Raw genomic sequence first — 26,164 nt, forward strand, 5'->3', positions numbered from 1 at the left:
GTCCATATGAGAGAGGAACAAGCTAAAAAACCAGATCCAATCCCGCCGTGTGCTTGCAGAGGGAAGGCTTTCTTCCAAACCACCACCTTTTAGGGGGTCTGGAAAGAACACATTTTCAACAATCACTTCCACATCCCTGGAAAGTGCTGCTCTCGGTGCCTTCAAGGCTTTATCCTAGATCTGTTCCACACAGGAGCCTCCCTCTCTGCACCCTTGCTTCAGGCTGCCTGTCTTGTGCCTGTACCTGCTCCACTTTGCACTCTGTGGCTCCCAGATAAGGCCTTTTATCTCTTTCCTCCTAAAGGCTCTCCTCAGCCAGGGAAAGGAGGTGACTAGACTCTTTTGACTGTATTTAAGCAGGTGTACTTTTCTAGTAAGTCTGCCCCTGCTAGCTTTCATGACTTGCCATGGTCAGGAACAATGGCTGCTCACCATGGTTGAAGATGTCACCCCTGTACAGGGGATAGAGGTTTTGCTAGCCTGCCCAGCGGTTAATGCAACAGATGTAGTTGAGAGGAATGATGGGAACATGGGTTATCCCATGAGGTTGCTAGATCAGGGAGAAGCAGAGAAGGTCAGGCTATCCCTTAGCATCCACCCACCCCTACCTTTTTGCCTGTCTGTTCTGCAAGTGAGGGCATTTCCTCACCCCTGTCATGGTCACAAGGTAGGAAAAGGGAAATGCAATAAAACAAGCCCATGTCACACCACAGCAGATGTGCAAGAGACAGAATGTAGAACTACGTTTGCTCTCCTGATAAAGTGATATCTACCTCAGTGCCATACAGACTTGCTCTCCATGCTGCTGCACTCAGGCTCTGAGCAGCATTTTGGGCTTACACATTAATCAAAACAGGCTGATCTCAGCTCATTTCTAGTTTTACCTAAACTACTCCACTCAGCAAGTGTCCAAGAGCACCTCATGCCCCTGGGCCCACACTGTGCCCATCTTGTCAGCAAGCACACCTGTGGCTTGGCTGCCATTCCCTAAAGCCTGCAAGGAGCCCACCTGCCTGATATGGATGTGCCTCCCAGCAGCACCAGCGATTAGTACATACGGGAGAGGACCTGGGCAGGCAGGCTGCATCCCTCCTAATTGACTGAAGGAAGAGGAGCACTTGAACTTGCTCCAAAAGGAAGCACAAGCTCCAGCTTCCCCACATTCATTTACTTGCAGAGCTTGCCCAAACCTGCAAGTGGCATCAGCTTGCAGACAGGCAGTTTGGAGGAAGCAGTCAGGCCAGCGCAAGTCAGCTGGAGGTATTGACCCTCCTGGCAGTTTGGATGCAGACCTTAGTTAGGCTCAGCTTAAACATGTCTTTCTTCCCTTCTACTTTATCTAGAAGAACCGGCCCTCCCTAGACATTATTTTCTTTAGCATGACTCATTCCAGCTACAAGTCCATTGTATCCTTCAACACTGCGAAACTAATCAAAGCAAACTCCATTTAGGCCCTACATCCCTTCCATATAGGCAATTCCTGGGGAGAAATACACATACTATCAAATATCTCATTTCTGGTTTTAATACACAAAAAAATCTACTAAAACATTCTTTATTTTTCATATACATTGCAACAGTCTAGTTCACCTTAGGGCAAAGCTTAAAGCCAATACAAAGAGAAGAATCTTTCAAGAAAAACCATCTGCTCCTCAGGTGATGATGGCATTGAGATATAGTAGCGACACACACCAGGAAGCTCTGGTGCCAAAGGATGATAGTGCACAGACAAAAACCAAATCAAGCTTCCTAAATCAAGTCTGCTTCCTAAAGCCTGGCAGCCATCACTGTAGTGTTACATGCATCAAAGCAGTGAGCTTTAAGTGCTGTTTAGTGAGTTATGAGGAAGGAGCACTTGCAAAATGCATGGTGATGTGATCACATAACTGAGAGCTCCAATTTCCAACCCTCTCAGGAATGGGGGTTTAGGTTAAAAGTTTCCCTGTACTCATTACATTGGGTGAAGCCTGCTCAGCAATGAATGCAAACAGTGCCACAGAACAATGGCGACTGCAGGTGCAAAGAAGAAAATGCTAGAGACGTGATAGTGCTTCAACGTTTATTTTCCTCAAAGAAACATAAAAAGAATCAAAACAGTTCCAAAACCCACAAAGCTTTAGAATACTTCACAATACAGAAATACTAACTGTGCTCCCTACTTAGACTGACTAGCAGGGAGGTCTTCTAATCAGGCCTTTATGTCAGTAGGTGCATAAAGCTGTTTCATTTATTTCAGGTACAGAACAAGTGACAGGAGAAACGTATGGTATAGTTATTGCAGCTTGGATCAAGCCCAGGAAGTTCTTCTGGGAGGGATGCTTTGCTGCTGACAGGAAGCCACATTCATCAGGTACTGCTCACAGCGGGTACAGATGTCTGCAGTCAGCCAGTCTGCCATGGCCCCTGTGTAACAGCACAGAGGCCGTGCTAGGCAACGTGGCTCCAAAATAACGGGTACACTGGAGAGGGAGAGGGAAAAATAAAAGCAGGAAAGCTGACCCAGGTTTCTATTAGAGGGCATGGTGCTCTTCCACCCTTCCCCCCAGGCTGCTAAGTGATTTAGGTAACTGCATGAGTTCAAAAGAGCCGTCAGCACCACTTAGGAAGGCTACTAAGCACCAGAACACTTTCATTTACTGACACTTTATTGTCAGTATGTCAAAGGGCTAATGACTATCTATGTCTGATTCAAGGCTGTGGCTGCATCCTCATGCAGCAGGATTTTTTTTTGCCATCCTGAAGTATGACAGCAATGCAGCCTCTCAGACCTCTTCTACAGCACCTGCATTGTAAGACAGACCAAAGCACTGCCTGCCCCGCGCAGTTAACTTCAGTAGTGAACACTACCCCTGCTTTTTGGCAACTGATGCACAAGCCTTTGAACCAGAAACTGCTGTGACTTTATTCTGGCTACATTAAAGAATGGTTTCAGAGAAGAAAGAAAAAAAAAAGACACCAGTTCCTCCAGTAGAACACTTAACTGTTTTGGGAAGATGAGAACATAGAGAAGAGATAATGTATGTTTTCAGTCTTAGATATTGCACTTATACACACATGGTCTGTCCTTTCCACTCAGAACTGTCAAAAGCTCTCTATGGAATAGTTCATTTTCTGGGGACAAAAAGGAAAGGGTGTCTGTATATGTGTGGAGGGAAAATGAGAAACCATTTATGGCATTACTCTTCAGTCAGTTATGCTTAAGACAATTAGCATATTTGATTTGTAGGTATAAAGGGGCTATGCCTGGGTTGTAGTGACAGACCTCCAGCTGTGGGGAACAGAATGTAATGCAGTCTGGAAATTCTTATACAATTGAAGCTATTGCAAAGGACTTTCCATGTCTGGGCTAATGTGGACACTTCTAAATCCACATCAGAAACCTAATAGTTAGAAAGGAAAATCTACTTCAGAGCACCTTCAGATCCTCCCTTTTGGTCATCTAAAACCCACAATACTTCCAGAGAACTATACACCAGTTAGACCAGGGACTAAACCAGTCATTCAGCAGAATATTTAGCTGACCAACCTACTACTACATACTGCTGTCTGCATGTTTGTAGATTTGCATAACTGGTAACATCTTTCAAGGTAAAACCAGAACATCCCTGTCCCAGCTTACCCAAAATACTGCCCATGCTCTATTTCATGTAGCAACTCTGAGCTCTTCTGCTCTTCAGTAGCTGGGTCGTCCTCTCTGGAGAGTCTCAAAAGTTTTAGGAAGTGAAGTGGAAGATGTACACATGTTCGGAAGGGCATCGACATCTAGAATCACAACAGAAGTCACCTGAGTTCTCCGGGAAACACATCCTCCTGCTTAGCAGGAGAATTTGCATGGCATGCAATTGATTTATTAGTGCACTTAAAAGGTAGACATTAATGCAGTGAACTTTCTGACCCTTGTATAAATAGATCACAGTGTAATCCCAACCACTTTACACAGGATGAAAGAGGAACCAGAGTTGTTTTAGCTGAGTATGACAAGAGATGTCTGCAGCACTCTTGCTGCTTTTGCACCTCATAATATTCCCTCTTCTGTTTTCTTAGAAACAAGGTAGAGGGTAGATTTGAGGTATCAGTGGGATGAAGGAAAGCTTCCTATGACTAGGTGAGGCATTGGGAAAACATAAAATTTAAAAAACTCATATGCTGTTGTACAGACTAGACTTGCCTTGATGCAGCAGTCACAGCAGACAACACTGAAAGAAAAAGTGCCCAGCATTATCATTTGAGTAAAGCTCAGCAGATACTAATATGGCAGCTAAAGGTGACTTTCCCAAGTAAGTCAGAATTTGTGATTGTGGCAGAATTGCTTGATGGCAAAGTAAGAAAGCTTAGAACTCCCCCATTCAATTTGCCAGCTCTCCTATTTATGGTTGTTTAATTCATCTGAAATGTGTCAGCATCCATAGCTTCAAGGCTTTCTCTGCAAGTCCTCATTAAAATTCACCCAGCACTACCACCAGACAGTTGCTCAATTTCCAGTGGTTGTTTACTTGCTGCTTGTAATCAATTCAGTGCTTCACCACTGCTTCAAATAGATTTAAGTGAGCCTTAATGAGCCTGAAGTACCTCTCTCCCTCTTCCATGAACAGAAAGTTTCTGACAACTAAGTGGATACAAGTAGGTCCAACTCCTTCCCCAGTCACAAGGTCTGGAGTTCTCCTTTTCAGTCCTCAACAGAAGATTCTGGTGAAGACCCTCTCCCAGAACCTGTTCAAACCCTTGTCTGAAGTTAAATCCAATCTTTAGAGCAAAATTCAGAGTGATCTCAGAGAAATTGAATTTAATACTGGCACAGTAAATTTGGTTATTGCTAGCTTAATACTAAGAATTAAAACTGAGATACCACTTCAGAGACAAACTTTTCCACATCCTCTGCAGCTGTAGACACTTCAGCCTGGCTTGTGCAGTAAGACAAAACTGAAGGGCTCAGCAACCTGTTCCTATCCAGTACTACAAGTCTTTGAATACTGGGTATTTTCAGCACTATTCTTTCACTCTTTTCTCCCTCCTCATTCACCCCTTTTGTACCAGCTCACCTGCTGCAGAGGTAACAGTTGTAAGGCCACTTAAGAAACATCTGCTTATGGCAGCTGAAACAGATCTGTGGAAAGGAAAGTTATTTGTGAATGCAAAAGGGAAATATCTTTGTACCAACAGTATCCACTGTCTGTCAAAGAGCAAGCATATAAACCAACCTTCTAAAGGCTTTAGATCCATATACAATAACAGAGGTCGAATAAAGGATAGCAAAGACACAGGAATTAAAAGCTAAAAAGGCAAAAAAAATTCTTACTTGTAGGCCAGTGTTTTTATGATGCAGAGGTTTGGGGCAGCTGCCAGACAACAGGAGTTTAAAAAAAGGCTCTGGAGCAAACAATAGCTGTATTGTGTAAGAGTGTAACAGTAGCTAGTTAAGAGAGAGGGAAGAAGAGAGACATTCTTTGAGGTAGACTGCAGCAATCCCAAAGAGATTAAATCAGGGCAAATTTGAATTCAATCCTGAAGCAAAAAATGAGTCATAAGGAAGCTGATGAGTCGCTTGAACTTTATAAAAAAGAGCACATTCATACACAGCTGGCAGTCAGAAGTGATATTATCTTGAGAAGTAGAGCTTGAGAAAGCTAAAAAAACTTCAGCAGCAAGAACACAAAGGGGATAAGAGCCATTTTTGAATAGGCATAGAACAGGCAAGTTAAAGCAAGGTCGGTAAGGTGAGATAAAAACAAGAATTCAGTCTCAGGAGCATCAGACAGACTGTGGAAGTAGCATAGCTTTGCTATTAGAACCCTTTGACTCTGTCTGTACTGCTAAATAAATGAGGGCAAGAAGCTGACCCATAAGCCCAGTAGCACAGACTTCCTCACATCTGTGTTGCAAAGGGCTTGTACTCAGGACATCTGTTCTGAAGGGGCTGGCTGCAACACCCCCTCTAAAGGAGACTCAGTGAGTAAGGCAGTAGTCAAGAAATGTGAACAGCCAACAGTCCTGTGCTGCAGGTCATTCTCTGTCCCTCTCATCTCCCCGACCTTTGTGTCCACTCAGCAAGGTGGTTTGAGTTAGGTCAACTCGGGTGTGGGAGCCTCAGTTTCACTCTTTAGCAGTACCAAATCCCAACTATTTACTTCAGGATTTCAGAACTCACCCACAGTCACAGCAGTCAGCTCTCCTAGCATGGAAATCACAGACAAGAAGTTAAAAGCAAAGGCTGGGCTACTTTCTAAGCAATTTACAGAGTTTAAACTGGATTAAAAGCCATCACTGCACAAGTACTAAAAACTGTTTCCAGCCTAGGGCCAAACTCGGATCAGTTGTTATGAACAGGATAAGTTGAGGCAAAGGGCACCTCAGCAGTTCGGCACTGAGGGTCATGAAACCAGACAGCTTTTGAAAAACCAAGGATAGCACAAAGACAAGAAGAGGAAACATACCTTTGCTCTTAGAAAGACACCATCACCACCTCTTTGGAAGAAGTCTTGCCCTTTCAGCACCATCTCTGAATATCTGGTTCCAATCAGCTCAGCAATGGTTGGTGATGGCCACTTGGTAGGAAAGAGACAGTCCTGTTGAAAGGCAGAAGTTAAGCATTGGAGAAGGCTGAAGAAAGCAGCTATCTGGGGAGGTTATCCTCAAAACTGGGTCCCAAAGGCTGAGGAGCATTTGTCTCCAAAACCCGGTTTTGCCCGTGATGGGGAATATCGGTTGACTGATGATGCTAGCGGAGAAAATACTACAGGGGGTTTAGTGATTGCTACAGTTTTCAAGCAGGTTCCTGACACCTCATAAAAGAAGCAGATCCATTGGTCACCACAGCAGCTAATACCATCTCCAGAGCCAGTCTTCGGGGAATTTTACCCTTTGGAACAGACCGCAGAACAGATGCCACCCTGGCCCCTCCTGAGTACAAGATCCCTTTCCACAGCACAGCACTGTCTTGCCTTCTCTTTCCCAGGAATCACTGGCCCCACACACATGGCAACTATAGTTTGGTGATCTACCGGGAGAGACCTGGGGAACCCAACCCACCTGCATCCCCCAGCCCACTGCTGAACAAAGAGGTCTCAGAGTCCTCAGGTCAGTTTAGAGACTTGCCAAGGTCAGGCAGAGAGAGATGCAGAAGGAAAGAAGGAAGCAAGGGCACAGCACACCTTGTCAGGGCAGAACAGGGCAAGGCCATAATTCAGAAAGTTGCACACAAACCCCAGCATTTCTCTCACTACCATCATGCAGAGCCTGATGACTTCAGTACTGCATACATGATATATTTAGAAGTCACCAATGCTGTGCTACCTACAGTTTGTCAACTGCTTGTTCCCTTTACTGCAGCTTAAGGGACACTTGTGAACATATTAGAATCTAGAAAGAATGAGGGGAGATGGAGAAAGCAGGACAGTCCTACTGTCAACTACAGTGTGCTTGAGGAAGTCTTGATGGACATTTTCAAGTAATACAGAGGTATTTTTTTCTTCTTGTATGAGAAACAACTATTTCATATCATTCAAACTGGGAAGGCACTGCAAGGACACTGCAGCATCCAGTCCTCTCTTAAGCTGTCTCCAGTGAGAGAATAATATACCAACTTCAGATCAGTATACAATATGTCCCAAGATAAAAACCACAGAGCATGCTTCGTGCTTACATGAGGATCAAGGTGCAAGCTCTAGTCATTACAAGATCTATCAGACCAGGGTTGCTTGCTGACATGTTGGACTTACAAGTTCCTTGCTTTGAAGGCCTGTCTCTAAAGATTTGGACCTTCTTCTGTAAGGAGGCAGTTGCTGTTGGCCAGTATTCAGGAAACTCTTGGGTTTAATGTCTCCTAGTGTGGGTGGACATGGGGGACACAGGGAATTTGCAGTGAGACCTGGATAGGAAGAGAGAGTTTTAGGGTGCAGAAAACTAACTGGCAGCTTTTAAGTATTCACCCCAAAAAACACTCAAGAGCACTACACTATCCTCTGAAGGTTGCAAGGCTTATGTCTCTCCTCCTCCACCCCATCAGCTCAGATCACAAAAAGCAGAGGTTACAGTAATTATGCTTGTCAGTAGGCAGTGATGAGGCTTCATTAGCACCACTTAGTTTAATGAAATCAAGTGGTGCTCTTTCTACTTGAATATTCAAAACATTCATTTAGCTTTTACTGCAAATTCCAGTTAGGCCTTTGGGGACATGGTATCATTGTTTTGAAGCTGCAGGAACTACACAGGCTTTAGTCAACTGCAGAGAAATGGTTTTCTAAGGGCACCTCCCCAGACTCATTACTTAGTGTTAGAGCTCTTCTTGTAAAGTAACTCCAAGTGATCAGAGTGAAAAGAAAGTGTGCAGTGAGCCCAACCTAAGGCTTTGGGAACCCAGGAGGCCACTGACTGTACTTTGTCACCTGGTTTGGACATGCAGCTGGAAGTACACTGACCTGTGCTGTTGCAGGATACTAGCGATGACCTGCTGGAGGAAAGGCAGGTGCTGTCAGGCAGCTTGAGAGTGGTTTCCTGTAGATCAGAGGACAGGATGTTCATAAGCTGCAAGCAAGACACTAAACCCACTTCAGCAGAAGTATTGCTGCTAAACAACACCAGGATACCCGGGACTGACCAGAAATGTTCAGGCTCACTCAAAAGTGAAGCAAAGAAAGAAATCAACGGAGTACATTTAGGAACTTTCTATTACTTCTTGGAATATAAAATTAACCCTCCTCTGCACTCCACAACCAGGAAGCTCCACCCAAGTTCGTGAAATTTCCAATTCATCTGCTCTCTCTCTCCCAAGTTCAATGTGGATACTAATATGAAAGTTTCATCTGTTCAGGAACCAACTTTGCAAAATCTTCCCTAAGCAACCCATGGAGTACATTGGAACCATATTCTTGGCTCCAGTTGACACACACAACATTGGAGAACAGTTCAAGAGACTATGACCAACCCAACTCGCCAACCCAACTCAAACCCAGTGCTGTATCTCAACAGCATTGTTTCTACCTTCTCTAGAAAAGCAGAAAACAAATTTGATTATATTAGTCTCCATATGAAGGTCCTTCTAGTTTAGCAGTAATACATCAACTACAGGGTTCTCGAATGCTGAACATTCCTCCAAGTAGCACAGATGGGGGCAAATATAGCTGAGATTTTCTGCTTTTATTAATTCATATCCGCTTTCCTCAGTTAAGCAACTGCATTTCAGACAGAAATATTTACAGAAAACAGATTCCTGTTTGTATGCCAGAGCATCTGTGCTAGACATGATGTTTTAGGGCTTAAATTCTGTTCCACAGAATTTCTGAATATGCTCAGACTGAATCCCAGAACCAAGTAAGTCAAGCTTTTCATGATCGTGCCAGGAGTAAAAGAACCCAAAGACATCGTGGTTTATTGAGGAGTGGTGCTCCCAAAATAACTCCATAGACAGAAGAGTGGGAATTTACCTATCAAGTTGCTTCTTAAAAATAAGTAATTAAGTTTTCCTTCCATGAGCTCACATACCATGTGAAACCAAAATACATCAATACCCCTAGCATCAAATGCCTCACTGTAAGATTGGCCAGACTCCCGTGCATATTAAAACTTCTGCAGGATCTAGTTTTAAGAGACCAGAGCAGGCCTTGGTTCTATAGAATCATAGACTATCCTGAGCTGAAAGGTACCCACAAGAAAAGTCCAACTCTTAGACCAGCACAGGACCATCCCAAGAATCACACTCTTGTTCAAACACTTCTTGAACTCTGTCAGGCTTGGTGCTGTGACCACTTCTCTGGGAAGCCTGTTCCTGTGACCAACCACCCTCTGGGTGAAAGACATTTTCCTGTTATCTAACCTAAACCTCCACTGACACAGCTTCAGGCCAGTTCCTCAGGTCCTAGCCCTGGTCAGAGAGAAGGGATTGCATACGCTGTACCTATAGGCTGCAGTCATGCCACAAACAGAACTGTCTGAATATGATATGTGCTTCTGTAGAGAAAAGATCTTCAGTGAACCCAACAGTACCACATTTGTTCACTTTTGAGACAAGATTTCCTACACTAGGATTTGTACCTGACCTTCCAGGCTATGTGTGTATTTGCAGCTCTAATGCCTCCCCATAGTCCTTTCACTTAAAGCCTTACCTGAACTCCTGGTCCCAGCTGCTGTGTTTTAGTGTTGACAACTTTAAACTCAGTACTGGCATCTTGGAGAGTTAAAAAACTGTCACTTGGAGAGTTCAAGGCTGTATTTGGAGTCAAAAGCATTTCTGCAGGGGAGAGGGAGAACAAAAACCCCTATACACACAGACTAAATGAGATATTGTGCTGGAACAAGAAAATTACAAATTTGATACCCACAGATCAGAATTTGAGATTAGGCCAGACTTTGTCATGACGGTTACATAAACTTTTAGTGTTAGGTGATGGTCAAAATTCTGCCCTCTCACTTAGTGGACAATTTTGAACATCCATAAAAAAATGGGTAAGTTGAACCATCTTTTGAGTCTTAATAAGCCACAGACAGATTTTCTAGAAATAACTATTCTTATGCCAAACCACCTCTAACGCAAAATTTGCATTGCCATCCCCTTTGCATTATAAATGTTATTGAAAAAATAAATGGGCTTTCATTTCAAAGGCCAGTCACTATTTTGGAGCAGGTACCTCTGGGCCTGCTCCCTTTTTCCTGTGCTGCTGCTGACTGAAGCTTCTGTGGTTGTTTTATTTCTACCATGGACCGTTCATGCCAGCTGGTCTCACATGGCACACACTCTTTCAGCTGCCTCTCCAACACCTGCAGGCAAAGCACAGCACCACAAAGAGCCAGTGGATAGAGCAAGGAGACCAGTGGTGACAGAAAAATCCATCAGCAATGGCACTGTTTTACAAGTGCCTGTCACTCAAGAGGGCACTGGGCCCTGCACATGAGACACCCTCCAGCACTGGGCATAGTAGAATACTTTGGTGACTCTCAAATTTGAAATTGAGAACTTCAGAAGTTCTTTCAGGACCACAAAATGTTCCAAAGGAAAGAAGCAGTGGAAGAAGTAGGGAGATTGATCATCTTTCTCCTATGAAGATGTCAACTCCCATTTTCCTAGGCCCCGGTTTTGGCAGGAGGATCTGTTCAAGAAGTTAATATATTCCCCTCCCAAACACAAACCAGTAGCTAAGGCATTACCTCTATGTTCCTTGAAGCTGTTCTGTCACTCTAGAATTACCTTTTTTTGCTATCATCAGATGCAGCACCAGGTCACCTACCAGCTTTTGATGAGGCTTGGGAGCAGCTACATCAACTTTGGGGTCCTTGTGTTTTTGCTCAACGATCACCTGAAAGAGGAAAAACGATGCTTAAGAAATAGTTCTTTTTCTACAATAGTTCCTTCCTCCTGGTACACCCTGCCATTCAGTGGCACACTGAATGGTGCAATTCAGGATTTGGCAATGGGGGAGGTGGGGATGGCATAAAAAAATTAGTTGGGAAGTGTAGAATGATGAGATTTACTTATGTGGGTTCTCAGTGGAGACAGATTTGCCCATGGCAAGCTAGAGGCAATCAGAAGTGCTGCACAGCCCTTAGAGGCTTCCAGCCCTAGCAGCTCATGAACTGCTCAGGAAGCTGCTGGAAAACACTGTACTCAGATTTTGACCTCAGGAGTGATCCTGATAAGCACCATCGTCACATCCTCTTCAACAGTGAGAACTCAGCTCCAGGGAGGAGAGCAATTGAACAGGTTAACAGAACTGCACCAAAAACTGCAGCAGCAGGCAGCTGTATGCATAAGCTAGAGTCTCAGAGACTGGCTTACAGCCCTGCATAAACTAGGAACAATAGCAAGATAGAATTGCAGGGCACATATTCATGTGAGGCATCAAGCCCTGTGCTAGCTGCATAGGGGACAACTGACAAAAAAGTCAATTGTACATGCATGTCTTTAGCTGCCTTGTTCACGTATTCTTATTTTGAGGTTATGGTGCCTGTGTGTACAACTTCAGAACATGTGGGAGTGCAGGTAGAACAACACTACAGCTTCCCACACTAGCTGTGCTTTCATTCATTTGCAAATTAGACCACTGTTTGCTAGAGAAGCTTTAAAATAGCTTTGCAGATGGGGAAATCCTAGTTTAAGAGCCTTCACAAAGACCTGTGCACTCTGCTTTCTTTGAGCATTTCTGTCTACTACTCTTCAAACATGTTTGTGCTTCTCCTCAAAAAGAAAAATGTGGGGGGTTTTGGGTTTTTTTGTTTTGTTTTTTTTTAAAGAAGAAAAAAAAAGAGAAAATCAAGTCCCAGATCATCCTGCCACCTTGAGTTATGGTTCTGTACTGCACAGTGCACTGATATACAGTACATTGCAAGGAACACAAATAGTTATGATGCACTGTCTCCTTTACACTACTATTCATTTATATATCAATAAAGATATTATCTCCAAAGAAATGACATAGCCTTACCTGGAGGCTGGAACCACAGTCAAGCCAAGCAAGAGCTGGGGCTTTATGGAGGTGCATGGTTTAGCTGAAGCTTATAAACCTGCTGCACTCCAGCAGCACCAACAAAGAGGAAAAAAAGCTGATGTCTAGTGTGGTAGGCAAAGTTTTCACTTTTTGTAATACTGGTTTTTATTACAAGAAGAGTTGTGTCTCATCTTCTGCCAAGACGTCTGTTTGCAAAGCATGCCAATGCCACAAAGCCTTATGCCAATGTTTTAGATCTGCTCATCATTCCCAGATCAAGCTGCAGCAAGCAAAGAGTATCTCAAGCCTTTAGAGACATCCCAGACATTCTTGTATCTGGTCATCTTCACCAACCAAGTGGTGAAATTGGAAGTCACTGCCACTTGAGTCAGAACAGCAGCTGCCCCTGGGAGGGCCTTAACTTTTTTTACCCTGACTAAACTCCTGCAGTAGCTCAAGTACACTGCCTAGAGGCCTCTGCCTGAGACTGAGCAAAGGATTGTCTCAAAACTGCTTTTGCATACACCCAGAACATCTGGGGCATCTGGGAAGGCAAGGAAACTAGTAAGAGATGCTGCCAAGCATAGCTCAGCTTCAGGAGCCTGGAAGGACAATAAGTGTCCAAGGTGGAAAGCACAAGCAGGCAAGAGTCTGTTCCATGAAACTGTTGTGTGCGGGGCAGCATAACTGCTCCAGGGAAAGGAGTGGCTGACCCCTGGAGGGAGAAGAGGTTTACTATTCAGCTTCATGAAGCTGTGACTACTGCTGACTTAAAAAGTTACTGGAAATGAAGCACTTGGGTAGAAAAATAGGGTGATCTAATGTTGAGTTGCAACTGAGAGGGATACCCAGGCACTTCTGGACTTCGAAGTGCCCTTGAGAAAGACAAGCTTTTGGAGAAGACGTCTCAACACATACTGCTTAGACATGAAGTAGAGCAGATGTTTTCCAAGTCACTCACCTTCCGTAGGGTGTATCTCTTGTGCTGAATATCATCCAAAAGCAATTCAAAGGGAGAGCGGATCCGTTCTTTTGGAGGCACACAACGCTGTGGTCGCTCACTGGCCTTGTGCAGCCTCACGCCAGCCTGCAGTTCACTGATGACACTGGGCCACAGGGATGCCTCGGAGAAACCAGGAAGGGCCAAGTCAATAGCTGGCTAGAACACACTGAGCAGCATCCCCTCCCTCCACGTAACAGGGCACACTTAGAAACTGAAGTTACTCAGAAACGCACAGTTATGTCCTTAATACCCGCTTCTACTCAGTTTCAGAGCAGGGTACAGTACCAGAGCAGAGAATTGCTTCTCTTTGCAGAGATTAATTTACAGTGAGGAAACTAGGAGCTGGTTCACCAGGCTCATTCCCAAATTTTGTCGTTAACTTTATGAATGTACTTCAGCAAAACACAGCTTTTGCTGCCAGGTAGCAAGACACATTTTCTTTCCGCAAGCACTCCAGGTGCCAGTGTTTTCATATTATTGAATACTAGGAAACACTGCGAATGAAATCCCAAACCTCACCATTAAAATCCTCTAAATTTTCAGAAAACAAGGGTTGAAGTATCCACAAACAAGGGATCTCATACTTCACAGAAGCATACATTAGCAGTCTCAGCCTGCAGACACAAGCTAAAAACTGACATCTGCTCATCCTCTCCCTGCTTTAGTATCTGAGGATGCTCAGGTATGCAGTATAACCCAACAAAAACAGGATAAAAAAATAATCAACTCAATAGCACGTTTAGACAACATTGTAATGGAAGTGCTAAATCAACAGCTTATCTAGATACCAATGGCAAATTAAGTAAGAACAAGTGATTGTATTATAAACAGTGAAAGGGAAGCAAAACATTTCAGAAAACTGCCTCAAAACAAAGTCTCTGACTTAGACTTCTCTCCCTTTTCCACTTACAGCATCTTCTCTCAACTTATCCCTTCAGATATCTTGGTATAATATCAGAAGAATCTTATACAAGCTCTAACTGATGGCTGCCTTCAAGGAGAGAGATTTTTTGTTGGATTATTTTGGCCTGGCTTTGGTACAGTCATACCTCAACTCCAGAGAACTAGAATTATCAAAGAGTGACCACATACAAGCCATATCTCCTAGGCTATATTTAATACTGTGTGGGAGAACACGCAAAAGTCTCTGGGCAAACCCATCAGTACTAGAGACTTTTGAAATAGCACTTTTTTTTTTTTTTTTACTTTTGAAATAGCACCGAGATGTTTGCACTTTATAGAGTTGTATTTCACATGGTTATAGCACTTGACTGAAAAACATGACCTGAAGAGAGACTTCTGTACTGTAATATTGCCACATTAGTTTTGGGACAAGAATTGTCTTCAGCTGTCCATTTAAGAGCAACTTGCACACCCAAAACATTTTTCACATGTTGGTGACATCATCATCACTCATACTTTTCTTTCCCTACTGACTGGATCATTGCAATTATTCTACTTGGGCCATCCCATGTAGTGTTAAATACCACCTAAACTTCCCACACCTGTGCAATACAACACAAAAATGCTACAACACCATAAATCCATTGCATTAAGTTCAACAGATGAGCAGTAAGACAGCTGTGTTTCTAACAGGTCTCATCTGCTTAGATTTCAAGGTGAATATCAACTTGTAACGTGTACAGATAAGCTCTGCTGCAACTGTACAACCCTGCATGCTGTCAGGCTGTGGTCTGCATTTCAGAAGACCTGTTTTGTAGCAGTCAACAAAAAAAGTGTGGCCCATAGAGAGCATTAGCTTCTTAGCACCACTCAAGGCATCAGCTCTGATCTGTGGGATCCCAGTGAAGTTAGCACACTGATTATTTTAAACTCAAGAGTTTTTCAGAGCGATGCAATCAACTGGTGCTTAGGGACTTGGAAACTAGAGGCAGAGGATTTGCAACAGGCATCCAGCTTTCGGAATTCATGTCTCCTGAAGGAGCAGAGGCCAAATACACTGGCCTTCAGGCCACACAGCAAAGCCCTTGTATTTATTCATGTATTCCCTGCAGAAAAGAGCTATAGCAGTTGATGAGTTTGTGGTTTGAGATAGCTTGCCAGTTTATTTTAATAGATCACAAAATTGAGAATATGCCCAAACACACATTTCACAAACATTTTCATACGAATAGTTTGAGCATGCTTCAAAGCAAGTGCTATTTAGACAAAGGGAGCGAGTCCGCAAGTCTCTTGGGGCTTGCTGTTTGCCTCCACAGACTCCAGACTACAGTGCGTTTGTTTATGCTGGGCAGAGCTCCAGCCTGAAGGAAGAGCTGTTTGTTTCTGATTGAGCTCTGACTTTGCAGGGCCTCGGAAAGAACAGAGTAAGTTGCTTTCTCTGCCCCAAACATACAGTCCAAGATCTATGGAAGGACAGAATGCAAAGAGAAGAAAGACAGTGAGCTCAATCTATAAGTGACATCTCCAGCCTCATCCCCCTTCACCCCTTTGAGCTGCTGGAGCTGCCACAAAGATGGACAGCACTACTGGCCTTCAGTCCCTGCCAGTCCTGAACCAACATAGACCCCACAAAGTAAAAGTGAAATAGTCCATCCCAGTACTACCAACAACAGAACAGTTTTCTGGGATTTTTCAGTCCAGCTACAAGAAAGGAACAGATTGCTTTTGGCAGGTGTCAGTTCCCACCAAGAGCTGGAGTTTGGGGCTCAGCTGCAGAAAGAAATAGCCTGAGTAATTGCTTGTGGACACTTACTTCAAAGACTGCCTCCAGCTTCATTTTTAGAAGTGGTTTAAGTTGGACCACAAAGACAATATTTGTGTAGAATAAATGTCCACGTGAGGTTGACATATGAAATAGTTTAACTTCAAGTTCACTCCCCAGCTTGTTTTGCAGACAAGTCGTTAACTACTTAAGCTCCTGAAAAAAACCTAAGCAGTTTAATATGTTCAACCTCTACTTTTCATAGAAGAATCAGTGGGAAGCCTCAGAGAGCTAAAGCTGAAGAAAAAAACCCATGCCCATAATGAAGAAATTAAATCCCTTACGCCACAGTTTTTCTTCTTTTGAATGGGATTTTCCACCAAATCTTCCACATCCATTTTTCTCAGTCGCTGAGAAGCAAGCACATGAGGTCATTGCACTGTTCAGTATCTATCCAATATAAATTACTAATGTTTATCTGAAAAGCCTACAAACCCCAAACACCTAAACTTTTAAATGCTATAATAAGTAAAAAAGGTGCAGAGACAGAAGCCATTCCCATTGTGAAAACAGACCTTCATCTACATGCTCCACTTTCAGTGCAATGGGAAGGTTACTTTAGAACCTGGTGGGTCTGTGAAGGTGGAGGGAATAGCAGCTAAGGGGTGATCCCAAATGTACCTCTTTGGAGGTTTGGATGATGGTCACAAGCTTTTGAAGTTCCATATATTCAGCAAACAGATTCCTACAGGTCATTTCATAATGTCTGGCAGCCTCAGAAGGCCTGGGCAAGTGCTCCTCACAGGCCTGAAAGAATTGCAGCTATTTAAAAGAGATCTTGAAATGAAAAAAAAACCATGGGAGGATGGAATAAAGCAAGATTCAGTTTCCTCAATCCATGGTTAAAAATCATCTTCCTCATGGCCCCTTTATATTATTTTTCTATTGCAGATACAGAGGAACAAAGAAGCAAAATGTCCAATCTTATATGTATGATAATGTAAGTAACTGCATAATTTATGTATATTGCCTTCCACAGAGTGTGCTTTGAAATAAGTACCTGAAAGGGGAAGCCTGCAGTGCCGACAAAGCACAAAACCCCACAGCAGGTGGAGTCACTTAGCCTGTTCTTTTCCCCTGCCCAGATCAGACAGAGGGATGAGAAGTTTCTCATACCTTTAAATTCTGTTTGAGGGGCAAATACCTGTTTGAGTTGAGACATTGAAATCCCAGCCTTTGCAAAAACTGAATAGTACAGACAAGTGACTTTTTTTTCAATATCCAGTCTTCTGGGTATTGAATTTGGAGACTATGTACAGAAGGACTTTGTAGACACAGCTGTGTGAGAGCCATGTGTAGTGTTCCTTCTTAATTCTTTTCCATGGGCACCTGCAAGTACCTAAGATGGTATTGCCTTTTCCCTCTCATGGGAAAGCCACATGCTCCCTCTATGTTCTCCAACAATCTACCCAGCTTTTACCCAGAAATGGTCTTGCCCCTTGGTTAACTGCACCGTTCCATCAGCTCCTCTAAAGTTGCTACATTTACTAAGTGGGAATAAGGAAACCTTGATAACATCCTGCAGGGTGACTTCTGGTTTCATTGGCTCATCATCCAGTTTCAACATGAGGCACAGCAATTTCTCCAAAGGACCGCTCAGTTGTCGCTCCAGTTGGCTGTCAATTCCCCAGTCCAGGGCTTCATAGATCACCACTCCCAAGTATTCCAACAGCTGCAGACACAGACCAAGGAAGCAATGCAGCACAAACTGGAGAATGTCACAGCTCTCAATTCCCAGCCATGCATGTACCCTCATCTGCCCCTGAGGGCTGAGCACATCTCTCAGGATGAGAGATACTCCCCATTTAAGTTGTTTTAAGATTTTATATGGCCTGAACTAGCACCCCTAAGTTATCATTATTAAGACAACAAGACTCTGGGCACAGTAGACAGCATCTGTGCACATTGTTTCCCAGTCCCATTGCTTTCCTTGAGTTCAGTCTGAGCATTTTGTTTTCTTTCCCAGGTTGTAGGGGAAATACTCACAGGGCACAGCAAATTTAAGCACCTTGATAGTTTCCAAAGACATCTATATCTCCTGAGCTGGCCTTTACTATAGCAGGATTCTATCTGCACACATAATGAAGGTAAAGATACAAGCTTACCTTGTCCTCTGAATGCTGAATGCTGCCAGTATCTGAAAGGGAAAAAAGAGGGTTGGGGGAGAAAGAAAACTGCTTAGGCATTTAGAACCCCTTTCAAAAAAGGGAAACAGGAAGAATTCTTGATAATAAGGAAACTAACTCCTCTGACTACAAAGTCAGTCCCACCTGAGGAAAGTAGGTCTATATTTGGGGAAATCCTATGTTGCTAGAAAGCAACATGGGATGCTCTTCTTATTGTAACCATTAGCCCCAAACTAATGGCTGCTGTGGAGTTTTTCTCTTTGTTGTTGTTGTTGTTGTCTGCTAATTGATATCTAACCATAAGGAAGGCATGGGATCTTTGTATTTATTGTTAATGACCCCCTCTAATCCCTGAAGAGTTAGCCTAGCACTGACCTCTGCAGCAGCCCCACCAAGCCGTACATAACACAGACTTGTTGCCACTTGCTGGCTACACACAGTGACAGAAAAAGGGAAACTGCAATCATAAATCCACTGTGAAAGTTACCATAACAAAGGTAAGAAGATGAAGGTTGGAAGATGAACAGAGCAGGACATATAATAAAGCTTTAGATTATTTATTTCAAATAAAGTAAGTGGTGAAAAGCTTTTATCCCAGCTATTTCCTGGAACCAAATGACTCGATAGAGCACGACTAGAGAAATTAGTAGGTCATATATCTGTATTACCATTCATCTACAGTCCTCTGAAATAAAGTATAGGCAGGAGAATAGCTTCATGACAATATACAGAGAGAGCAGAGGGGAAAAAAAAACAAACAAAACCAACAAAAAAAGCAGAGGAAAAGAAAATTTCCCTACTTTGTCCCATTTCAGCCTGTTAAAGGAACAACCCTTGGCACCTATGTTCTTACCAGACTTGTGGTAGACTTTGAAGGAAGCAGTACCATCAGCATGGATCAAGACACTCCCACAACCTTTTATGAATACAGAATGGAGTGATGGGCACAGCTCTTGAGCCAACTGCTCCATCTTACAGCAACACTGAAAGCAGATAGCCCAGGCTTGCTCCTCACTTATAGGATGTTCAAAACACCTCAGAAGCTCAGCTAGAGAGACCTTTGTGATCCTCTGCTCACACTTCAGAGATTCCATTTTTACTTTCACCTTCACTCTTAGTCTAGGAAGCTTAACACTCCTCTTTCCAGGCCGGGCAAGTGCTCACAGCAGCCTTTTGTCAGTTCTGCCTCTTGGTTTGCTCTTATCTCTCTTCCCTACAGGTGCAACCATTAATGCCAATCTTTGCTCTATCTTTTTAAAAGGACATCACTTTAATCTGTATTTGTACAAGATTCCTTAAAAGAAAATAGAAAGTTTACAACAAAATGGAATCAAGAGAAGATAAGACTATACAAAAAGTTGTGCCCAATTTAGCTCCATTGTTCCCAACAAATATTTTAATTGGAATACCAGTGTTAGCAGTTAGGAAATTTCAACTACAGGCAGAAAGGGAAAGAGGCAGGAAACAATGTCTTATACTTGGGGGAGGAGAACTCATTGAAGACCACAAAAATTCAATCCATTTGGTAGGAAACTATTTTAACAACACTAATAAATGACAGCAATCAATTCCATGGGACACTTGCATTCACCACAGGCCCCACTTCTGCCTGGCCTTGGCCCTTTGTCCCTGCCACGGCAAATCCCAGGAGCTGGGACAAATGCATGCAGGGACCAGGATGGCCAGGTGGGCACCTGGGGTATGGGCAGCAAGGCCTGTCCTTGTTCAGAGTGTTGATATCACAGAATCACACAATCAGTTGGGTCAGAAAAGACCTCTGAGATCACCAAGTCCAACCTTTGACTGACCACCACCAAGTCTACTAGACTGTGGCACTAAGTGCCATGTTCAGTCTTTCCTTAAACACCTCCAGGGACTGTGACTCCGCCGCCTCCCTGGGCAGCCCATTCCAATGTCTAATCAGCCTTTTTGTGAAAAAATTCCTCACTATGTCCAACCTAAACCTCCCCTGACACAGCTTAAGACTGTGTCCTCTCATCCGGATAGGAATTGCTACTGGTGTGAAGCCGATCTCCCAGATTTTTTTGCACTTTAAGGGGTGTGTGTGTCACATGGGAGGGCGCAGTTGCAGGGCCTGTGACTGGGGTCACCCCTGGGCTCTCGGGCAACGCATCACGGAGGAGCTCAGCGGCTGCTGCGCTGGCTACCGACAGCCCCGGCTCCCGAGGCTGACACTGAAGAATTGCGAGGTTTGGAAAGTGTGAGTAACACTCATAATTTACATTTATTCCTCTTCTCGCTTACGACATTTGGGAACGCAGCGCACCACCGCCAGGCCCCGGGCTCTGCCTCGCCCCCGCGGCGTGACTTGGTCCAGTCCGCGGCCCTCCCCCGGCCCGGCCGGGATGGTCCCGCCCAGGCCGTGCGCGGCGGGAACATGGCGGCGCCCAGGGCGGCGTGGGCTGTGCCGCGGGACCGGCGGGATGTGCCGTGCAACGGGCTGGACGCGCCGTGGAACCGGCTGGACGTGCCCTGGCCCACGAGCAGCGCCACGGTGGCGCTGGCGGCCGAACACCCCGCAGGTCCCGGCGCTGTGCCGAGAGGGGCTGGGGGGCGTTTGAAGGCACTGCCGGGCGCTTGCGGGCGGGCGGGCGGTGGGGGCCGGGGGCGCGGGGGGCCGGGGTGACGGCGGGCGCTGAGGCCGTGTCCGGCTCCCCCCCGCAGTGGGACGGCTGTCGGTGCTGCGGCGGCGGTGCGACACGGCCGGGAGGCGGCTGTCGGGGCCCGGCCTGGCCGCCGAGGGACGCGTCGTGCGCGCCCTGCTCTACGCGTTCCACAGCAGGCTGCTCCGGCACCGCCCCTACCTCGCCCTGCAGCAGGTGAGCGACCGCTCTGCGCAGCCAGTGCCATTTCCACTTTTCCACGAATACGTGGTGTCTTGTGCTCACGCTGAGACCTGAAGGAGCTACAGTTACATACCTTTGAATGCAGGAGTAATACAGAGGCTTTGTTCTCAATTAATTGTAATAGTGGGAAGGGGGGAAGAATAGTCCTAAGCTGCTCTGTTAGGTACTTTCTGGTTTAGCATGAAAAGTAAACTTCTTACCGATTTTCCAGGAAAGGGATTGTCAGTACCTTCAAATAATTGTTTTGAAACAGAGCAGGAATGGTGCTTACCTTCTTGATTTGTTCATGTGTTTTCGTTCTTGACAGCCAGTACCAAAGGTAATTGTATACAGCAGGGGAAACCATGCAGCACCAATTAACCATGACCTACTGCAGTCCTTCTCTTAATTCCATTTTTACAGTAGAGTGATGAAGGGCAGATATAGGAATATCCCAGAACATTTCATAACACAAACCTGCTGTTTGTGCTGCTAAACTGGTAAAGGGAAGGTGTCGTTTAACATAGTGATGGTTCTTAGACCAAGGCACTGCCAGTCTCTCAAAATACCAGTCAGAAGAGTTTTCTTTTTTTCTAGGTAGAACAATGTTTGAAGCGCCTATGGAAAATGAATTTGGTGGGCTGCCTTGAAACTCTGGTAGAACTGATTCCTAAGTAAGTGTCATGATTCTATATTTTATACTATCCATTAACTCAATCTGCAGAGCTAAAGGAGGGGGCTGCTAAATCGTAACTATCTTCTCATCCTTGTATCAACGTAGGAAAGATACATCTGAAGCCCGTGCAGAGTGCTTGGTTCCCAGCCAGCCCATGCTGGAAACAGTGGCTCTGAAGGTATTGGGAGGCTGCAAGCTCATACTGCGTCTGTTGGACTGTTGCAGTAAAACTTTTCTGTATCCTTTTTTCATCATAAAAATATTCTTACAATTCACTAGTAGCACCTCATGACATCCAAACCTAGGTCTGCTGGAGGCCCTGTATTGCTAATGGACTCAACTGTGCAATTCATATGTGCAACTTGAAGCTTGTTTGATAGCCAAACACCTTATTTTCAAGTTATTATGTAGGAACCTCAGGCTGTTGGCTGGCTGCTGTTCTGGCCTTGAGCAATTCAAAATTTGGATACTCATCTCCCAAATTATTACAGGGTATCGCCTTGCGAATTGCCTCTAGTTGGTGTGTTCAGCAAGTCTCATTACATGCTGTTTACTTTTTTATCCTTAACTGCTGTAATCTTCAGCTTGTCCATTAAGCATCTCTGCTCGAAGGAATTCATACTTCTGAACACGGTGGCTTTGGGGCTGTTGAGCCGGCTATGGTTTGTGTGTTCAAAGTTGTTTGTTGTCTGTCTGTCTGTTTGATGTGCCTGTCAGGGGTAAGGGCTTGTAATTAGGCCTTGCTGCTAAGTGAGCTTTATTCAGTTGGGAGGAGGAGGAGAGGGTGTTCCTCCATTCTTTTGGACTTGATTGTAGCACCTGAAGAGTTGTACAACCAGAGAGAGACTTCTTACATGCTGTTATGGAAGGCTTTGTTCTTGGCTCATAGCAAACTTTATGTAGCACTAATGAAATCACAGTGTTAGTGCCAGCCTGACAGCCTGACACCTGACACCTGTCAGTGTTTGTTAGTGCAAACACTGACACCTGGTACTCTGTGCAGCAAGCAGTAAGTCCTGCCTCCTGATGAAATGGAAAGGCTGGGATAAACATGTTCTATAACACTGCTGAGTTTTCCAGGGAAATTGGTGTTCTGGTCTCTCTCAGTACAGGAAAATAACATCATTGTGTAGAAGAACTCAGTAAAATGTTCTTTGGCACAAGAAATCTGTCTCTCCAGGAAACATAGAGCAGGCAATTGTATGGCACCAGCCTGAGTTGGTACAGAGTGCTTTTGGGGGAATACCTCATGGCAAATGATTTGGATGTGACCCAAGAACCTGATGAATCCCAGGTGTGGCACTCTGCAAAACTCTAGGGAAGCAGAGGGGCTCCTGGTTGGGAATTTACTAGTCAAGTCACTCCTACATTCTGATCCTTAATGGTTCCTTAAGGCTCAGACTTAAGGAAAGCAGAGTGATGGAGTGTAAAAAGCTAAGCTTGCACTGAGGGAAACCAGGGAAAGGGCAGCTTGGAATCTCTTCTGTTTGAGATTAAGGTAGCTGTTCAGTGGGCATAAAGTTTTCTTAGAGAAGACTCCGTACCTTTTTGTCTTTTCTGTCTTCAGGATTCAGTACAGGTGTGTATTGCAGACCCTCATGTCCTTGTATGACGTCTTGTCAACAACACTTCAGCTGGTATCTGAGACCCAACAGATGCCTTATATCAAGGGGTTTACCTTCCCTTCTGATATCAGTAACTTCCTTGGAATTAACCTATCTTCTGAGGTGAAGAAGCAAAAGGCTAAAATGCTTACAACAAAAAAATCTACCAGCTGGTTGAAGAAGCTCTTCCCAACAATGGCAGAGGCAGTATCAGAGGTTGGAAAAAAGAGAAATTTTGTAACCTGTACAAGTGGTGTGACAAACCATAGCATCCGGTGCCCCATGGATATCGGAGAGACGGTTCTGGTGCCCAGAGCCAGCAGAGGTAAAGCCTTGTGCCACACAGCGCAAATGGTTTCTGACATCTCAGAGACTGACCACAGCTTCTGTCCAACAGAGCCAAGCACTTCTACCACAGAGTGTGGTTCTAGTACAAGCTCCCCTCTCCTGTCCTTGGGAGAAGAGAATGCTGAATGTACCTTGCCTTTATAAAGCTGTGGATAATGTCAGCATTGTGATTTTTTTGGAGGGTTTGTTTTAAAGAGAATACAGCCTGGAGAGAAGCAGATAATGAATGCAGTATCCAGGTCCTGAAAATAGTTATTTTTACTTTCCTCCTTCTGCATAGATAAGGATAGTGAGAAGCTAAGAACACTGTCTGCAGTCCATACAAGAGTAGGCAAGGCTATAAGTACAGGATGCAGGTATCTTGTGCTTGCTGGTTCTGGACTGTGCCCAAGACTTTCTCTGTACTCAGGGCTATGGCCAGTGACTGCAGGCATCCAGGTGTTTGTGTGAAGCTTTTACCCATTAAGTTCTTTGCAGCCATCTGTAAATCTCTGCATCCTCTTCATCCCTTGCCAGCTGCAATGCAAGATGAGTGTAGTCCCCTTGAGCTGCTTGGAAATGTTGAGTACAGGTGTGAACCTGCTGAGAGCTCAGCATGGCAAAGCACTGCAGCATCTCTGTGCAAAGACGTAAAACTATCTCAACACTGTAATGGGAAATCTCCCCTCTCTCTGTAGGGAAGCACCTGGGGATTGATGTGAAGAGCTTGCTTAAGCCATCCAGACATCCAGCACAAGAGGTTTGTAGGGTATCTTTTTACACATTATTTTTCAATTTTACAGACCCTAACACAATATCCCTGATTGAAAATGTCCCCTTTCCCTGCCTTATTTTTGCTTGTCTGACAACCCTAGTTAGTGTGGAAGCTTTGCACAGAAAATCGCTACTCGTTTCTGCTTAGGAATTTGAGCATTTCTTGGTTTGTCAAGTGACTGACCGGAGAGCTCAGTAGTAGACAAGAATACAAATTCTAATTATCTTCTTTTTGTATTCCACAAAACAAGAGTGCTCTTTCTCTTTCTTCTTGGGAAATAAGGAATGTTCTCACAAAATCTTCAGTACTCTGCTCCCCTCCACCAGAAAGGACCAGGCACATCATCCTTTTAAAAGACTAATATTTCTGTTATTGTTTCAGGGTATAAACATGCCATCAACACCTTTTAAAGCAAAGTTGGCACCACCTTCCTCTCGTGTAGCAAAGTCACAGCATACTGAATCTCTTGTACAGATGGTCCAAACAGCTGCATCATTTGGGGAGCTGTCAGAGGCACTCAGAAAAGCTATTCTGTGGTGCAAAAACAATAAATTCAAATCAGCAGCTTATTTTCTGCGTAACAAGTTGTTGAAAAGCAACCGGCTGCACCACGTGGAAGCTCAAGGATGCAGGTAGTTTTTGCATGGGTGTGGGATTTCTGGATGTAATTTTAATTTCTGGATGACATTTTAATACGTATATTGCTACAGTATGGTGAAACACAGTGGTCTAAGCCATTCTTTTTAAACTCGGGATCACTAGTTCAGGTTACTGGATGCTCTGACATGAGCATTCTGTTTAGCATGAGTCACTTGTGAAAGGATCTAAAAGGCTAACAAATGCACAAATACATAACAAATGCAACTTAAATAATCTGCATGTTTAATGGTAACAGTTGTAGGATGCAAGAGTTGTCTTTCTTCAGATTGCCCTGGGTACTATCATAGTAGTGCTATATAGAAGGTGCTGTTATGTTTCCTTGGTATGACAAGGAAAATGATAAAGGCTAATAACCAAACCTCTCCAAACTCCAAATGAAGTAACACTTCAGTATCTGATAAAGTTATGTTTTGTGCACCTTCCTCCTTTTAAGCTTGAAGAAAAAACTGCGCTGTGTCAAAACATCTGTCCGTAAATACCTCCTGTATGGGTCCCAACACACACGCTGGCCAAGGCGGTACCTCGGGCCATGGCTCTGTCCAAGGAGGATCAAATCATCTGCACGCTTGAAGAGAGCTCTGAAGACTGTTCAGCAAAAGCCTTCTGAACTTTCTGGGGTCTGTGAGACAAGTGCATCACTCATCCTCCCCGCCTACCAGGATGGACCTCTGAGTCAAGAACGTTCTGATGCTGATACAGCCCATGTCAGACTAAGCACAGCAGGGACCCCTAAGCAGCTGCTGCTTGAAGGAAGCCCCAGCCCTGCGTGGAAAGAATCTACTGAGAACATGGATATTGATTCTATTTTTGCAGCAATAGGTGTCTGACCCTGGATTGAAGGAAGTAATTTCAATTATTTTATTTTTTTTTAAAGTAAAACCATCTGAACTCTAATTCTGTCTCAGTAACTCAAATCCTGAATTCTGCTAAGAAAGAAGCAACCATTTTTTTGTTTTTGTAAAACAGCTTTTTTTAATGGGTGTTTTTTCATATTTTAAGGGTGTTCCAA

At 44.2% G+C, this 26,164-nt stretch overlaps 2 protein-coding genes across 2 annotated transcripts; one reads left to right on the top strand and one right to left on the bottom strand.

Moving 5' to 3' along the window:
• Positions 1-2,053: 2,053 nt before the first annotated feature.
• On the bottom strand, positions 2,054-20,665 carry LOC108506668 (protein spire homolog 1-like; the record flags this gene model as incomplete). Its single annotated transcript, XM_017833949.1, has 16 exons — positions 2,054-2,459; positions 3,620-3,762; positions 4,169-4,196; positions 5,040-5,104; positions 6,432-6,563; positions 7,716-7,864; positions 8,415-8,490; positions 10,098-10,222; positions 10,620-10,749; positions 11,217-11,285; positions 13,375-13,536; positions 16,426-16,491; positions 16,763-16,888; positions 17,649-17,813; positions 18,247-18,278; positions 20,533-20,665. Coding segments are annotated over 16 exons (1,773 nt in total), but the record flags the coding sequence as incomplete, so codon positions are not given.
• On the top strand, positions 20,666-26,164 carry NEPRO (nucleolus and neural progenitor protein). The gene is made up of 9 exons (XM_017833950.1): positions 20,666-20,810; positions 20,953-21,107; positions 21,711-21,787; positions 21,895-22,026; positions 22,374-22,451; positions 23,357-23,718; positions 24,419-24,480; positions 24,877-25,127; positions 25,589-26,164. The coding sequence occupies exons 1-9, from the start codon at positions 20,666-20,668 to the stop codon at positions 25,980-25,982; spliced, it is 1,656 nt and encodes a 551-aa protein (XP_017689439.1). The 3' UTR covers positions 25,983-26,164.

The sequence above is a fragment of the Lepidothrix coronata genome, unplaced genomic scaffold, assembly GCF_001604755.1.
Source record: "Lepidothrix coronata isolate B3197 unplaced genomic scaffold, Lepidothrix_coronata-1.0 Scaffold226, whole genome shotgun sequence".
NCBI lineage: Eukaryota > Metazoa > Chordata > Aves > Passeriformes > Pipridae > Lepidothrix > Lepidothrix coronata.

Coding starts and splice junctions, on each gene's coding strand:
- NEPRO (XM_017833950.1), top strand. CDS start 20,666: ATGGCGGCGCCCAGGGCGGCGTGGGCTGTGCCGCGGGACCGGCGGGAT. Junction 20,811..20,952: donor GGCGGCCGAACACCCCGCAG/GTCCCGGCGCTG, acceptor TCCCCCCCGCAG/TGGGACGGCTGTCGGTGCTG. Junction 24,481..24,876: donor CCAGACATCCAGCACAAGAG/GTTTGTAGGGTA, acceptor TTATTGTTTCAG/GGTATAAACATGCCATCAAC.